Below are 16,870 nucleotides of genomic sequence, written 5' to 3'. Positions count from 1 at the left end.
AGATGGACCGGATATCGACTCGAGAAGCTTTTGCTTTTCGAAGCATTCCGGTCAATACGACCGTATGCTCATTTTGTGAGGAAGGCCCGGAAAATGCAAATCACTTGCTTATCTCTTGTCAAATTCCCCCCCCCCCCCCAAAAAAAAAATTTCGCATTTGTGGTTCGTGATCTTATAATTCATAAAGCTGCTCAACTTTGCAACAAAAAGAAAAATGTTCTATTGAGTATTATTATGACTACATGTTGGTGCATATGGAAAGCAAGGAACCAAACGGTCTTTGAAAGTAGGGAGAGCTCGGTTGCTAAGGTGATTGAGTATGTTAAATCCTTGGCGTTTTTTTGGAGAAAAGAACATGTGCATTCCAGCCTATTTTGAGTCGTTTTAAAAAGTGAAACGAATCCTAACGACGCAAACACAGTTTAGCACGTGACTAGTCTAGGCGCATTCATTTACACAAGTTTGTATCGGTTAACATAAACGTTTAAGCTATTTTGTATATCTCTAATATACAATATATTGCAAGTGAAGTTAGTGGTGGAGTAGAAGAAACAAGAACAGTAATTGAATCCAACTACCATTCATTTAGTATATTTACTATGCCAGTAAAAAGGGAATATTGGCAAAAGATTTGTGATTTTACTTTGCATATTTAAAGAAAAAAACTGAACAACTCAGAAACCACTGACCTTCATCAGTCTACCATTGCTGTAATGCTGTTACTACACGTTATTACACTGTCATCCTTTTAAATTTTTCAGGGCTGGTGAAAGGACAATTATTCCATGGATTTCTAAATTAAATTAAATTATAGCAAAATGTATAAAGTTTTTTTTGTTTTTTTTTTTTGATCATTCGCTTAGAAAAAGCTTAAAGGATGATTCTGATGGTAAACAAGTCAAGCTTGAGTCAACGTTGGCTCACTCGTTTGACTCTCGCGTTTGACTTGTTTAGCATAACCACGACTTTTAACGTTTTAAATTAAAGGTAGCAGGCATTCTATGCTTCAAACTCAACTCTATATTATTATTAATTTTTTGAATGACCAACGAATAAAGTTTGGTTACCCGGGGTAACCCAGTGACAAAAGACGATGTCATACGCCCATGATCGCATAGAGTGTTGGCAGCCAAAGCCTGCCATCTCCTGTTTTAGGGAAAACTGCCGCTCGAAGGCCCATTGCGATAACGGCTTATTCGGATCAGATTCAAACTTCATACCTTGCGACCTCTCGCCTCTATCCCAAATCTTCACTTCACTTCCAATGCTAGCTGAGTTAAAGCTCACTGGCAACTCTTTATTATTCGGTTCAGTTCACATTAAAAGATTTTTTTTCATAGTTCTAGCAACTTAACCGACCTTAAATCAAACTAAACCAATATTTTTAAACCAGAGTTAAAGTGAGTCGAGTTTGTTCGAGCTCAAGTTTTCAGCTTAGTTTGAAATTCGAGCCGAGCTTAAGCTCGTCCTAACTCGGCTCATTAACAGCACTAGTTAAAGTTGATAGCCACTTGTGTAAGAAGCCTTGACTCATGTTTATGTTGTGCAGACAAAATTTATGCTACTAGTTAAAGTGATATAAAAATTAAAGAAGACAAAGAAAGTACAGATTCTGATTCTCCTCATGTTTTACGGGTGGTGTTGATAACTCATCGTGCTTTGTGATTGATATAGCATGACATAATGCCTCGATTTTATGAAACATATTATTTTGTTTCTTAACTCGTTTGTTACGTATGTATGACTATTTAATTTATCATTATCTCCTCATCTTTTCATGTTGCTTTATAAAGATACAAATCAAACTTGATAATTTGTTAATGGTTAGATAGTGTGTATTCAAAACTATTCACATAGAAGTGTTCTATGACACGTGATGTACTAGTCTATAATGAAGCTTTGTAAAAAGAGAAGTGGTGTAATGTTAATAAGTCTAAAACTCTCCTCAATCATTACGTAATTATTATTTTTTTAATTATTTTCTAATTTTTAATATAAATAAAAGAAATAAATATAGAACAAGAATTTTATTGGCTGGAAGAGATAAAGGGAGACGTTTTGTAGAAAACTCTCCGTGTCAAAACTTAGCTCAAACTTGGAGGGAGGCGGTGTCTGTAGCATTTTGGGGAAAGTTTTGAGGTAGGAAGCGTCCCCTACAAATGGTTTTAGTATTGTTAAAGAAAACTACTATAATGATTAATTTTAATAGGTGTCTTACTTGACTTTTATATAAAAAGTTGTATAATACATTTACTTGTGAAAAATTAATTATAAATATATATGACTTGTTATAATATTCTTTTAAAACGGTTAAAATTTGATGAAGTAGCATCACAAATATGTGTGTCTCTCCCAAAAAATGATTTCTTATTTTATGTCCGGTGTCACACTTATTTGAGCAATTTATTATTTTAACACCAAGCTTTTTAGAAAAGTTGTTTTTCCGAGTTCATTTACCGAAAGAATGGAAATGAAAGAAAATGAAAGTTTTTCTTTTCCATTCTACTCTTTTTTTTAGGGTATGTTTGGTTGGAGGTAATGGAATGAAGGGGCAATGGAATGGGAAAAGGAATGGAATGAACAAGGGAATGAAATTGATCATTACCATTCCTTTGTCTTGTTTGGTTAACTTATATGAATGAAATCAATTATTAATTTTTATTGTTTGGTATCCAAAAGAATTATAGAAACAATAAAAACACTCATATCTCAAAATACTTTTTAACAAAAAAAAACACCCTAAAAGAATTATATACATAAATGTCGCAGGTACTGTTTCAATCATCTCAAACTATAATATTTTGAATATTGAAATTGAAATACATTATTAACTTTGCTTTATGAAATTGAACTACTACAAATTAATTAAATACCTGCCTTAGATCGAGATGAGTTTAGTCGATTCGAAGATAGGGATGGCGAAAATCCTTCAATCAATTCGAAGAGAGAAACAGAGCTAGATCGTCGAGGCGGATTGAACCAAAACGGGATTCAATTGGAAGAACAAGGTAACTGGCGATTGGTTTCTAAACAACCCAAACGTCGGGGGAGAAGTTTAACCATAAGTAATTTTTTTTAATTAGTAAATAATATAAAAGAAAAAATAAAATAAATTAAAACACTATTTTAGTAAATAGTTTTTAGAGAACACCATATTGGTAAATAGTTTTTCCACTGACATTAGTTTGGTAAAAAATAAGGCTGGTAATTGGGTACCTGTTAAATACATGATAAGACCTGTTAAGCAAAAAAGTGTGGTATGTGATTTTTTAATTTTCTTAAATAATTGAAATTAATATGCTAGACTCCATCGTATTCCATTATTGGTACATGAAACTTAAAACTGTCTTATAGTCATGACATATAAAGTAGTTAAACGAGTCGTATTCATATTTGATACCTGTATTCAGCGCATCGCTTCATACCTGTTAAACCTGTTAAGACACGAATTGCTAGCCCTGGTAAAAAATTCCTCCTTCATCTCCATCTTTCAAGGGCATTATCGTCAAATCCACCCAAACTTGTTTGACCGTCAACTTTTTGACCCCGCTTCATCTCAAAAGACTTCCCTTCACTCTAAACGACACCGTTTACTTCACATTACACAAAACCTTTTTTTTTTGTGGTGAAATAAATACTTCCATTGTTTCATCTTCCCCAAACCCTTCTCTCTGAATAAAACCATGATAAAACCCCTCAAATTTTTATAAAAAAACTTACAAATGGAGTTCAACTTCAAGATTCTTCATCTTTCATGCATAATATTATTATTCTTACTATCCTTCACCATTATTATCAATGCATCCATAGATGAACAAACCCTTGAAGCAAACACCTTGACATCTCTAAAAAATTCACTCTTACTCACAAAATGGGACCTCACAACCCCACATTGTCAATGGGAAGGTGTCACTTGCCAACTCAACCGAGTCACCTCACTCGTTCTCCCAACTCACTCACTCAAAGGCCAACTTCCCCCTTCACTCTTCAACCTCACCAATCTCATAACCTTAGACCTCTCATCCAACAAACTCTCCGGCAACATTCCTCCCACCATATCCCAACTCCATCAACTCCGAGTCCTCAAACTCGGTAACAACCAGTTTTCAAACGAGTTACCGAGTCAACTCACCGAGTTGACTCAGTTACAAACCCTTGAACTTGGACCCAATTTTCTCACCGGTGTCATACCCCCAAACATTAAAAAACTAACCAATTTAGAGTCACTTGACTTATCCTCCAACTCCTTGACCGGAGTCATCCCACCGGAACTCGGCCGGCTCACAAAACTCCGGTCTATCAGTCTCGGTAACAACTTACTATCCGGTTTTTTACCACCATCACTTTTTACTAATCTTACCAACTTAATATTCCTAGACATTGCAAACAACTCGTTATCCGGCCCACTCCCAAACCAACTCGGTAACTTATTAAACCTCACCGATCTTTTCATCGGAATGAACCGGTTCACCGGTCCAATCCCAAACCAACTCGGTAACTTAAAAAAGCTACAAAATTTTTACTCCCCATCTTGTTTCCTCCAAGGCCCATTACCCAAAACCTTTGGTAACTTAAAATCCTTAACAAAACTTGATCTTTCTTATAACCCATTAAAATGTCCAATCCCATCATCCTTTGGTCAACTCCAAAGTTTGACCATTTTAAACCTCGTATACTCCGAGCTCAACGGCTCTATACCTCGTGAGCTTGGAAACTGTCGGAACCTTAAAACATTGGTGTTGTCTTTCAATATGTTGTCCGGTGGTTTACCAGAAGAGCTTTCGGAGCTTCCGATGTTGTCGTTTTCGGTCGAAAGTAACCGGCTTTCGGGTTCTTTACCGGGTTGGATCGGGAAGTGGGATCGGGTTAATTCGGTTTTGTTGTCGGGTAATCAGTTTTCGGGTCGGGTGCCTTGGGAATTTGGGAATTGTTCAATGCTTAGTGTTTTGGGGTTAAGTCATAATTTGTTAACTGGGTTTGTTCCTAAGGAGATTTGTAATGCGGGTTTGTTAACGAGCTTGATGTCGAAAATAATATGTTTTCGGGTGAAATCGGGGACGTGTTTGCGGGTTGTGGGAATTTAACTCAGTTGATGTTGTCTGATAATAGTTTAGTTGGGGGTATACCTGATTATTTTGCTAGGCTGCCATTAATAGCTCTTGATCTTGATTCGAATATGTTAAACGGGTCGATTCCATTGAGTTTATGGAACTCGACGACGTTAATGGAGTTTTCGGCTGGTAATAATCGTTTAACCGGTACTCTAGGTGAAGAAGTTGGGAATGCTGTTGTGTTAGAAAGATTGGTTCTTGATAATAATCGGTTGACGGGTGGAATCCCGAAGGAAATTGGTGATTTGGGTTCGCTTTCGGTTTTGAATTTGAATTCGAATAATTTTACGGGTTTTATTCCGGTTGAGATTGGGAAATGTGGTTTTCTCACTACATTGGATCTTGGTAATAATAGTTTAAACGGGTCGATCCCGGTTGAGATCACGGGTTTGGATCAGTTACAGTGTTTGGTGCTTTCGAATAATGAGCTTTCGGGTCCAATCCCCTCGTCGGGTGGGTCGAAGTATTTTCGAGAAGTTGGCATACCGGACTCGAGCTTTGTTCAGCATCACGGGTTGTTTGATCTTTCGCATAATCGGTTGACGGGTTTGGTTCCGGATGAGTTGGGAGACTGTTTGGTTGTGGTGGATCTTTTGCTAAATGATAACATGCTTTCCGGTGAGTTACCGAAGTCTTTAGCGAAGTTAAGCAATCTCACGACGTTGGATTTATCGAACAATGTGTTATCCGGTGGCTTACCGATGGAGTTTAGTCGATCTGTTAAGCTTCAAGGGTTGTATTTGGGGAATAATAATCTTACCTGGAGTATACCGCCTGAATTAGGCGGACTCCATGATTTGGTTAAGCTTAACTTGACTGGTAATCGTTTTTCGGGTTCGATTCCATTTACATTCGGGAAGTTAACCGGGCTGACTCATTTGGATTTAAGCAATAATCAGCTTAAAGGTGAACTTCCTTCAACTGTTTCAAACATGCTGAATCTTGTCGGGTTGTTTCTACAACAAAACCAGTTATCGGGTTACATTGACGGGTTGTTTATCGGGTCAACTGAGTGGCGGATTGAAGTTTTAAATTTGAGTAATAATCTGTTTTCGGGTGTATTACCCGAAGGATTAGGAAATGTGTCGTATTTGACTTCCTTGGATCTTCATGGGAACTCGTTTACCGGTGAGATTCCGTGGGGGATCGGGAATCTGATGCAGCTCGAGTATTTAGATTTCTCGGATAATAAGTTTTCGGGCCGAATTCCCGACAGTCTTTGTGGTGTTTCCAATATTAACCACATGAATCTGGCCCGAAACAGATTAGAAGGCCCGGTTCCAAAAACCGGAATATGCATAAACACGTCGAGAATTTCGTTATCCGGGAACAAAGAGTTATGTGGTGGGATTCTTGGTTTGCAATGCCCGGGTTTGGCTTTTCGCCGTGGGTCTAAGTTTTTCAACATTTGGTCGCTGGTTTTGATTGTTACTGTGACGTTGTTGGTTGCAGTGTTTATAATGATCGTGGCAATAAAAGGAATTCGCAGAATAAAGAAAAAGCCCGACTGTGAAACTCTCGGTGTTAATAATAGCAGCTCTGTCGATTATTATTTGAGTAGCAGCCGGTCGAAAGAATCGTTAAGTATTAACGTAGCCATGTTTGAACAGTCCCTTGTGAAGCTAACTCTTGCAGACATTCTAACTGCCACCAATAACTTTTGTAAATCAAAGATTGTCGGTGACGGTGGATTTGGTACGGTTTACAAAGCTCGGTTACCAAATGGGAAGATCGTTGCGGTCAAGAAACTTAATCAGTCAAAGTCACAAGGTCAACGCGAGTTTTTGGCGGAAATGGAGACGTTGGGTAAAGTTAAGCATAGAAATCTTGTGTCGTTGCTCGGTTATTGTTCGTTTGGTGAAGAGAAGCTGCTTGTGTATGATTATATGTCTAATGGGAGTTTGGACCATTGGCTAAGAACCCGAACTGGGGACATGGAGATCTTGACATGGGCTAAACGGTTCAAGATTGCAGTCGGTGCAGCTCGGGGATTAGCCTTTCTGCACCACGGGTTTATTCCACATATTATTCATCGAGACATTAAAGCGAGTAACATTTTATTAAACGAAGATTTTGTTCCAAAAGTTGCTGATTTTGGGCTTGCAAGGTTGATAAGTGCGTGTGAGACGCACGTGAGTACGGATCTGGCGGGAACGTTTGGTTACATACCGCCCGAGTATGGTCAAAGTTGGCGGGCAACAACCAAGGGTGATGTTTATAGCTTTGGAGTGATACTTCTTGAACTGGTGACCGGGAAGGAGCCAACCGGGCTCGAGTTTAAGGATGTGGAAGGTGGAAATTTGGTGGGGTGGGTTTGCTATAAGATCAAGAAAGGACAGGCCGTTGACGTGCTTGATCCAACAGTTATTGATGGTGGTTCGAAGCCCGTGATGCTTCAGACGCTTCAGGTCGCAGCCAGTTGTGTGTCGGAAAATCCGGTTAATCGGCCTACCATGCTTCATGTGCTTAAGTTCTTGAAAGGAATCAAGCATGAGGGTTTGTAGACTAGTGTTGGATAGTAACATCAAGCAATGGTTGTAACTTGTAAGCACTATGTTTTTATTTAACAAGAAAAAAAGTTAAAACTTATTTGAATTTGTATCATAGATTAAAGTACAAACTAATATTGGCATTTTTTTCAGTGGGCTTTGGCCTTTTTGAAAGTAAATTAAACGAAAACAAATGCTTGGGCTTAGCCCATTTAAGTATTCACATAAATGGCCCAATACTCCAATAGTAAGCTTTTGTTCTTTTGCTTGTTGCTTGTTGAGTTCTAGTTTTGTGTTGCAGTTTGCTAGTAGTTATAACTTATCAGTGCATTATTACAAGTTAGTTAGTGAAGTGGGTTATTGAAAAGTTAGTTATAGCTTACAGGCACTCGGGTAGTTCGTGGCGTGTCTTTGCTACCTCCGTCATATGCATCTCTTGATCTTGTGTTTAACTTATGTTTAACATAAGGAGAAAATGTAATAGCGTAACAAAGTAGGGGTCAAATCGTTAGTTTGTTAATATATACCGCTTCAAGCTAATGAAATGATACCGAGAATCATGTCCTCTTCTAGTATTCTCCGTGAACAACTATAGAGACCGGCGATGGAGGTGCTTGCTTGTATAGAACATACTAATTTCATCTTTATTAACTACAAATGCCATGTTGATAAATGATAAATTGATAATAGAAAGCATTAGCTATTTACACCAAATGTTGACCTATAGTTACAGATATAAAGTAGTTGACAATTGTGATAAATTAACAAACACAAAGCAATTAAATTAAATCCATTAAGAAACTATTTTAACTTTAAAAGTTTAAAATCATGACATACAAGTTTCTTCACACTTTATTGTAAAATTTTGACCTTTTGAACATGCAAGATGATTGAATTTTTCATACCAATCTTGAGTTTTAACAAAAGTAAATCTAATTCAACTAAAAGGCAAAAACTCAAAAGCAAATGATAAGTGAACTTTAGTACCACATTTACACTTTTCCACATTTGATTTCCAAAATCAAAACTTGAAAGCCTTCAAAGTTCAATCTACCTAAAGCTACTCAGACATACGATCCGACCGCTCACATTCCATCATCGTCGACGAAGATTCATGATTATTGACACTACCCCCACTCTCCTTACGATCCAACGACTCTGACTTAATGTCTACTCCAGGCTGTTGAAGCTGCAGATCGTTATACTGACCTCCCGCTTCATCCCTCAGTCGTTTCATGCCTATCGATACACTAAATAATCTAGGGCGGATCGAATCACCTGCCAATGATTCTAGATGATTATTTCCATTACCAATACACTCCTCGGCTAATCGTTTCAGTGGTAGCAAATCTAGCGCTTCAATGTTCGTCCTCGCCGCCTGCTGCGATGGTTGGTGCGAACTACTACCTTCAGACGGTTTATCCGTTGAGTAACAAGACATCATCTCATATATATTAGAGCATAAATTCTTCATATGACTCAACTCTTTATTCAGTTGAACATTCTCTTTCTTTAACCTCTCATTCTCACCAACAAGCTCCGCGTTACTTCCTCCGTTAACTGTAGTTTCATAATTCAAATTAGCCGTAGCAACTCGAGACGAGTTAGACGACAGGACTTGTTCTTCGCCTGAATCGCTAGCGGAAGCCGTTCTAATAGGCGGTGATGGCAACGCTGCAACTGTAACCACAGGCGCAGCTACAATGGGTACCTCCGGAGCAGGAGGTTGTGCCGGTGAAGCGGTTGCGACCTTCCTACGTTGTACATCGCTTAACAACTGCTTCTCGCCTCTACGGAAATAATCATTAGAGAACTCCCATCGATCAGGCACAGCCTTCCTAAATCCCTATCAAATATCAATATAATTTTAATCGCCTCGCGAGCATGTCATTAATATTACTTTTATAATATATATTTATATATATCTAATAATTATTAATGAATCTATAAAATGCTATGAAAAAACAACTAAACAATATATATTACGCTAAGTATAGAAATATAATTGAACAAAATATATTTATAAATTAATTAAGAAATAGTAAGCGAATCGAGCCCGAGCTCCAGCTTTAGAAATTGAGAGCCGAACTCGAGCTCGCCCCAAGTTTTGAACTAGAGCAGTTATGTTATAAAAATTAAATAAAGTAATAATAATTACTCTAATATTAACACAATTACTTCACTTATTTGCTATGCAGTCGATATCACCGATATATCGGTTATCGGTCTCTTACGAAATATCAATCAAAAATACCGGTACCGTTAATATAATATTGACCAGTATTTGACCGATATTGGACTAATATATGAATTTTACATGATGTTGATATAGTTATGACGCAAAAAGAGTCATTTGTATTTAATTGAAGCTTATAAAAGATAAACCGAAGCAATCATGAAAGCTGAGCTTACATAAGTATTGAGCTGGCGGACAAAGCTAGAGAAATTATTATGCTTGAAGTATTTCGGGAGCAGATCTTTAGCAAATTCAGTCGGATTCCACACGATAAACGTGGATCCGTCATCGTTCCACGAGATGACGTCATCGATGGTCTTGTCTTCCACAAGCTGATACGTTTTGGTCAAAAACGGCGTGGGAACGGATCTACTGGCGTCATCCGGAGCCATGGCCGTAAAACCTATAACTATAATATAATAATACAAGTAATGAATAGGAAGTGAAGTAATGAATTAATCAAGAGGTTGGTTGGTTGGAAGTGGAATTAGAATATTCCGGTGGAGGATAGGATAGGAAGAGAGAGAACGAGAATAAGAAAGAGGAAGTGACTAGAAGGTACGCAAAAGAAGAAAGTAAAAGGTTAGTTTGGTTATGTGGCAAGTTGTTGATGGATGGATGGATCGATGGATGGATGAATTCTATAATGTGGGTAATGTCATTTTTGGTCAGCAGATCATTTCTTCAATCTTAAGTTGCTATTTTTTCGGGAGTTAAAATGTTTATATGCTGCTAATCATATCTACCTATTCTAATTAACTAAAATAAACATGTACATTTGTCTTGTTTAATTAATTCTTATAATTTTTTCCCTTCAAAACTAATATACCATAATAATTATTTACTTTCCTTTTACACTATATTTATATAATATCTATATATTTTTATAAATATAAATATTAACATATTATTTTACTATATATTTCAAAATACTTAGTGAATTCCAAAAATCAACAACAAATCATGTTTCTCAAATAAAAATTGTTCTGGGTTTTTTATGAAAGTTAAATTTGATTTTATTGGTCAAAAGTTGGTAAATAGATTGTTTGGTACAAGTTAACTACATTTAGGTCAAAATTTGTTACAGGTCAAAAATGAAAATTTTGAGTATTTTTAAAAGTTTGAGAATGCAAAATAGATTTATCGTCAAATTTGTTATGGGTTCAAAGTGTTGACTTTAAAATGTCAAAAGTATGAAAGTTATAATTTTTAACATGATTCAGGTTTCAAGTTTATTTTGAAGGGAATTTTTTGAAATAATCAAAAGGTTCGGGATTTGGCAAATTGACTGTTTTTCCCTCAACTATTAAAATTTAATAAAAGATTGCGAACATTTTCGATATGCCACACCCATGCCTATCAATGCTTCAAACTTTTATCAAATTTGAAATATTTATGGCAACATTAATTTTTCCTTCAATGGTGATCAGAACGTTGTATGGGAAGCATGTCATCCAAAACTATGCTCAAATGAAATAAAATATTCACGGAATTGAATGAGTTAGCATGCTATTTTTTATGTTGTTATTATGACAAAGTAAAGAAACCCTCAGAAATTTATCAAAATCTTTTATGGTGTAAATCATAAAAACATAGTTCTTGAAGAACATCCATTGCTACAATTTAATATCCTACTTTCCTTTGATGGGTGATAAATTGATAAATATATCAATAAAGGTAGCGCCTCTTTTGTATTTAGGCTGAGTGGTTAGAGCTACTATCGTATGAGAAGTTTTTTATTTTTGAAATTGGTTCATAACCAAAATTCTTTCAATTATACATATATGACACCGAGAATGAATTTTTCAATAGAAAGAAGCATTCTCGGGTACGATTTTGCACCCGCATGTTTTTTATTAAGTTCATTAAAAAATCATTTTGTGATATAAATAAAATCAATTTATATACACATTGTATAGATACAAGCATAGATGTAATACATTTATTTTCATATACGCTATATAATTATTTGTTTTACTTATAATTTTATAATTTGAATTATCCCGTGTGTGACATGAGCTCTAAAACTAGTATGTAGATATTTGTAGAAAAAGAGGTGGATCAAGTAGGGGAAGTATAAAATGAAAACACACTTGAGTTATGAAAACCCTATGTAACATCATTTTTTTTTGTATTTTTTTTGTTACACACGTAATATATGTGGTTACATTTAATACAAAACATCGAAAAATCAAAAAACATTTTTTTGCTATTTTTTAACATTTTTTTACTAATTTTTATATATGTTTTCAGGAGAGAGAAAATGTTATATATATGTTTACATTTTTTATTAACTTTAATTGTGGAACACGAGATTTTATGTTTGTATTCGTTCATTAAGGAAATTAATGTGTTCACGAACGGTTCACAAACACAAACGAACACAAATAAAATCGACAAAGCCTATAAATTAAGAACGATGTATTCATCAACGTGAATAATAAAAGCATGTAAACAATTCGAACGAATATGAACAAGGGTATGTTAGTGTTCGTTCATTTAACTTTAAACGGAAACGAGTGCTTAATCGAACGAATATTTAAGTTTTTGTTCGTTTATTTAAAATTGAACACTTGTGTTCGTTTAACATAATTCAATAAAGATAAACGAACATGAATGAACACAAATAAACATAAATGAACACAAATTAACAAATACAAAACTTTTTAAGTAGATAACTTTTCCAAAAAAATATTTAATTATTTTCTATTAACACATAAACGAACATAAACGAACGTTCATGAACATAAATGAACGAACGGAGCATGTGTTCAGTTTGTTCGTTTAATTAAACGAACACAAATTTTTGTTCGTGTTCGTTCGTTTATTAAATAAACGAATATAAACAAACTTCCAGCTGAACGGTTCACGAAAAGTTCACCGAACGTTCGGTTCGTTTACAGGCCTAGATTTAGTAAGTTTAAATAAACTATTAAAGCAAGTAAATAATATATCCCGATTGTTAAGAGATTTAAGTCAATAAGTGAGTGTTGAGTATGTCGATATGGTGATTATTTGTGACATTCGTCAATTTCGAGTATTGTTTGTATTCGTTTTTGTATTTGTTTATTATGTAAACCGAAGCTTATGTTATAATCAAAATGATGGATTTATGTTACAATATTGTTTCACACTTGTTGGGTCTTGAAAACATCCTATTTTTATTTTTATTTTTATTTATTTATTTCTAATTTATTTATTTATTTATTTTTTTGCTGTTTTGTGTTTTTGTCTTGATCCATTTTGCATGAAATCTCTTGTGTCTCACACCCATATTTGACCACCAACATTACCCTATATATACACCACCTTTCCTCTTCATTTTCCCTTGCTACAACTCCAAAAAAAAACTCTCTCAAACATCAAAGATTCAAGGTTATCTTCTTAAGTGTTCTTGAAGGATTTTGGTCTTTCATCTTAATTAGTTTATGTAGCTTTATTAATACTTGTTTATGGTTGTGCAACATATATATAATATACACCCCTTGTTTACCTTTGGTAGTTACTTCTCCGATTCCGGTCGGTGAGGTTTCGGACCCCATAAGGCAAGGCTTCATGGAGGACTTCGTGTCCTTGATATATATACATCTATATAACTTGTTCATACATATTAATCTTGCTTATTTTAGTTTGTTGGTCATGTTTACAAGTTCCATGGTTATGGGTTTTTAAAAGTCTATGCTTCGGTTTAACCGTAAATAGCTCTAAACCGTAAACCGAACTTTGTTACTAGTTTTGTTTGTTTAAACATACTTAGTGTTAGATCTAAGTTTCTAAAATCATTTTTACAAATTCTATGGTTATGGGTTTGTAGAATCTTACCTCGGTCTTAACCCGAAACACGATCCGAACCGAAAACCGAACTTCTGTTTAAAGACTTTATTGTTAACTTTTGGTATTTTTTTTATTTGTACATTATTATACAAGTTCTTTAGTGTTTGGACATGTGGAAACCATCTATGAACTTGTTGTGAGATGGAAACCGAACCAAACCGATTCTTGCTTGCTTAAGACACACAAGTGTGTTTTTTTTTAGCCATCAAGACTTGTATATTTCTTTAAAAATAGTTACAAATTGATTTTTAAATATTTTCTTAAGTACTTGGAAATGTTGGATCCAACTTGATCTCATAACAAAGTTTGGACCGACAAAACCGAACACTCGCTTAACGTGCGTTGTTAGTTCTAAAACAATGGAATTACATACTTGGTTAAGTCTTATTAAATTTTATTGAGTTATCTCATAACATTCAATATTTTGGAAAGTTGACTTTGGGTTTGACCAATTATCAAGACCCGAACCGACAACCCGAACACTCGATAAAAAAACCCCGTTTTAGTATCTTTATTCCAAAGGGATTTGCATTCTTGCATTTTACCCACCTTATTACTTAACATAGGTTGAGTAAATATTAAGGTTAGATACTTTAACCCGGTTTCGAGCAAACTTACATTTTTAAAGGGTTGTTATTATAAATTCTTAAATAGTCACATTTTAAACCTTGAACTTTAATTATTTACATTTCTCAACATTTATTTTGTTTAAAGACCTTCAAGACAACCTTTCTAAATTCAAGACTTCTTTTCTTTTTAGGCATTGTGCGTTAAACTCGTCGTTCCGACAAATCTCCAAATTATCATCTTTCAAGTTTACCACTTGAAGGTGAGTACTTCATACCCCATTTTCCATCTTTTATTTTGGGGGTGACATTTCATACTTACTCAACAAAATGCTTTATATTTGAATCTTAAACCACAGACGTAGTTGTATACTTTACCTAAATAATTGCTCGATTTGGTGTTCTATGCTTATATGCCTATGTGTTTATCGCTTTTGGTTGGTGGAACTATAAAATCCTAGACTATTTGGCATCCCCTTATAGCAAGGTGTCGTTAACGTAATGCAATTAACGATAACTATAAAATCCTAGACTATTTGGCATCCCCTTATAGCTAGGTGTCGCTAATGTGTTTAGCGATATCTATTTATCCAAACTACCACTTTTATTTATCGTTTCGTATGCAAGTTTTGTGGCTATCTTTATTATATATTAATATGATTAAACTTATGAATTGCTCACCGACCTTTGTGTTGACAAACTTTATTTTTTGAAATGTTGCAGGTTTGCATCTTGGTTGATTTATGATTGTGAAGAAAACGACATCAAAGACCTTAGGATATTAGTAAAAATGAACAATATCAATTTGCCATATTTTGTGATATCTTGTTTATGGTTATTTTATGGATAATTGTTATGTGACATTTTCGATGTTGTGAAATGAAATGAGTTTATTAAATACTGTCACTTTAATTAGTGTCATGTGCTTACAGACAATCGTTATACCTCGGCATGTTCCGCCGCCTTTGGTCGGGGTGTGACATGATTAGTGGTGGAGAAGGTGGTTTGTGTGGCATATTATTAAGAGCTATGATTTATGAATACATGTAAAGAGATAAACAGGTAAAACTTTTATTTAACATCATCGTTGAAACTTAATGAGTAAGAGGTTTGCTAGACCAATTTAGATGTGTATAAACTAAATACATTTAATACTGAGTAATTCAGTTGTAGTCTTTTAATTAAATCAATAATATCCTATCAACAATTGAAAACTTCCATCTAATAATTATTCGTAAGCATAAAAAAAAGTTATTCCTTTTAGCTTATCACACTTTTAATAGTATGCATTAAACAATTTCAATAAATTATCATTTAAGGTGTTAGCTACTTATAGAAGATTCTTAATTAACGTCTCAGATGAAATACTCCTCTTTTAACATTTTTTTAGTCTTAAAACTCGTAAGATTCTACAAATGGTGCTTGTCTTGAAAACTGGTTAACATATAAAAAACTAACATTTTATATGAAAAATCCTCTAAAACAAGATTTTTTATATAAATTTTCTGAACTTACATAAAATAAGGAAACTTTTATAGCAACACAGCATTAAAGTTGAGTTGTTAGTCAAAGCCTTAAAAGGTATGGTACCTCGCAAATGCCCTAGCTAGGTCGTCTTGACTCGATGCCAATGGTTTTAGTTTGATTCTTGTTTATATATATTTTCTTTTTTTAACGATTAATGTTACCCTACCTGTCCTACTCCACCCAATGTCCCAATCTACACCAAAATGAATTGCACCTGCCCGCCATAAGAGGGCTCGAACCCTTAATAAGAAATTAAGAGTTATGCAACTATTAATACACAACATATGGTCCATGATTTGACCTAAGAATATTTGTAGATTTTAACCTATGGAGCATGATTACCAACACCATTTACAAAGTAAATATAACATTTTGTTTAATGTAGTAGATGATTTAGATCAAGCCTAATGTGAGGCATTTGAGACCTATTTGTGACATGGATAATGAGTTACAGTAAATAGAGAGTTCAGAAAATCCCTGGCCAATAAATAATGTTTTCATAACGCTCTAGACACTTCAAACATCATAACAATCACACGACATGAACTCTAGAGAGATCGTGACAATATGTATGCCCGCACGCAAATATATTCATGATTCTTGTTTATGAAACGTGAGCTTATTTAACAAACTTTAGTTAAATAACTTTAACTTGTTGAGTTGTTACCCAGAATACAAGTACAAAAGTTATTTAATTACGGGGATATTGGATTTCAACAATCCAAACTTTCGCCTATTAATCATAACTTAAGAAATTCCCTAGTTTAATTCTAACTTTCACTTTATTGGCTTTTATCGAGCCTTTTCCTAACGAGACTAACCCGGATAGTTTTAGGGCAAAAAATATCATTTCTCAAAGTTCGGGGGACAAACGAAAAGGCAATTAAAACTTCAAAACCCGCCACTACCATTGTCGATGCTGCACCGTTGATGTCGCCGCCGTCGCTGCCCACCATTGTCCCGCCACTGTCGCGGCCGATGGCGGCGGGCAATGGCAGCGGCAGCGGTGGCGGGACGATTGTGGCAGTGATGACAATGGTGGCGATGGGTTTTGAAGTTTAATTACCCTTTCATTTGTCTCCCAAACCTGGAAAAATGATTTTTTTT

General features: G+C 35.0%; 1 protein-coding gene and 1 pseudogene across 1 annotated transcript; one reads left to right on the top strand and one right to left on the bottom strand.

Moving 5' to 3' along the window:
• The first annotated feature begins 3,722 nt into the window (after positions 1-3,722).
• Positions 3,723-7,615, top strand: LOC143572003 (uncharacterized; annotated as a pseudogene).
• A 1,045-nt stretch (positions 7,616-8,660) lies between these two features.
• Positions 8,661-10,238, bottom strand: LOC143571985 (heat stress transcription factor B-2a-like). The gene is made up of 2 exons (XM_077057266.1): positions 10,013-10,238; positions 8,661-9,446 (listed from the first exon to the last, which is right to left on the bottom strand). Exons 1-2 carry the CDS (start codon positions 10,226-10,228, stop codon positions 8,661-8,663), a joined length of 1,002 nt encoding a protein of 333 aa, XP_076913381.1. The 5' UTR covers positions 10,229-10,238.
• Positions 10,239-16,870: the final 6,632 nt, after the last annotated feature.

Source organism: Bidens hawaiensis, unplaced genomic scaffold, assembly GCF_021521415.1.
Source record: "Bidens hawaiensis isolate Kalapana, Puna unplaced genomic scaffold, B.hawaiensis_p1.1 tig00025659_1, whole genome shotgun sequence".
Lineage (NCBI taxonomy): Eukaryota > Viridiplantae > Streptophyta > Magnoliopsida > Asterales > Asteraceae > Bidens > Bidens hawaiensis.
Note: the sequence above shows the minus strand (reverse complement) of the source record. Positions and strands in the feature narration are given on the sequence as shown.

Excerpts from the sequence above, each read along its gene's own strand:
- LOC143571985 (XM_077057266.1), bottom strand. The coding sequence starts at position 10,228 with ATGGCTCCGGATGACGCCAGTAGATCCGTTCCCACGCCGTTTTTGACC. Across the intron at positions 9,447-10,012 it reads TCCGCCAGCTCAATACTTAT|GGATTTAGGAAGGCTGTGCC; the intron begins GTAAGCTCAGCT and ends GATATTTGATAG.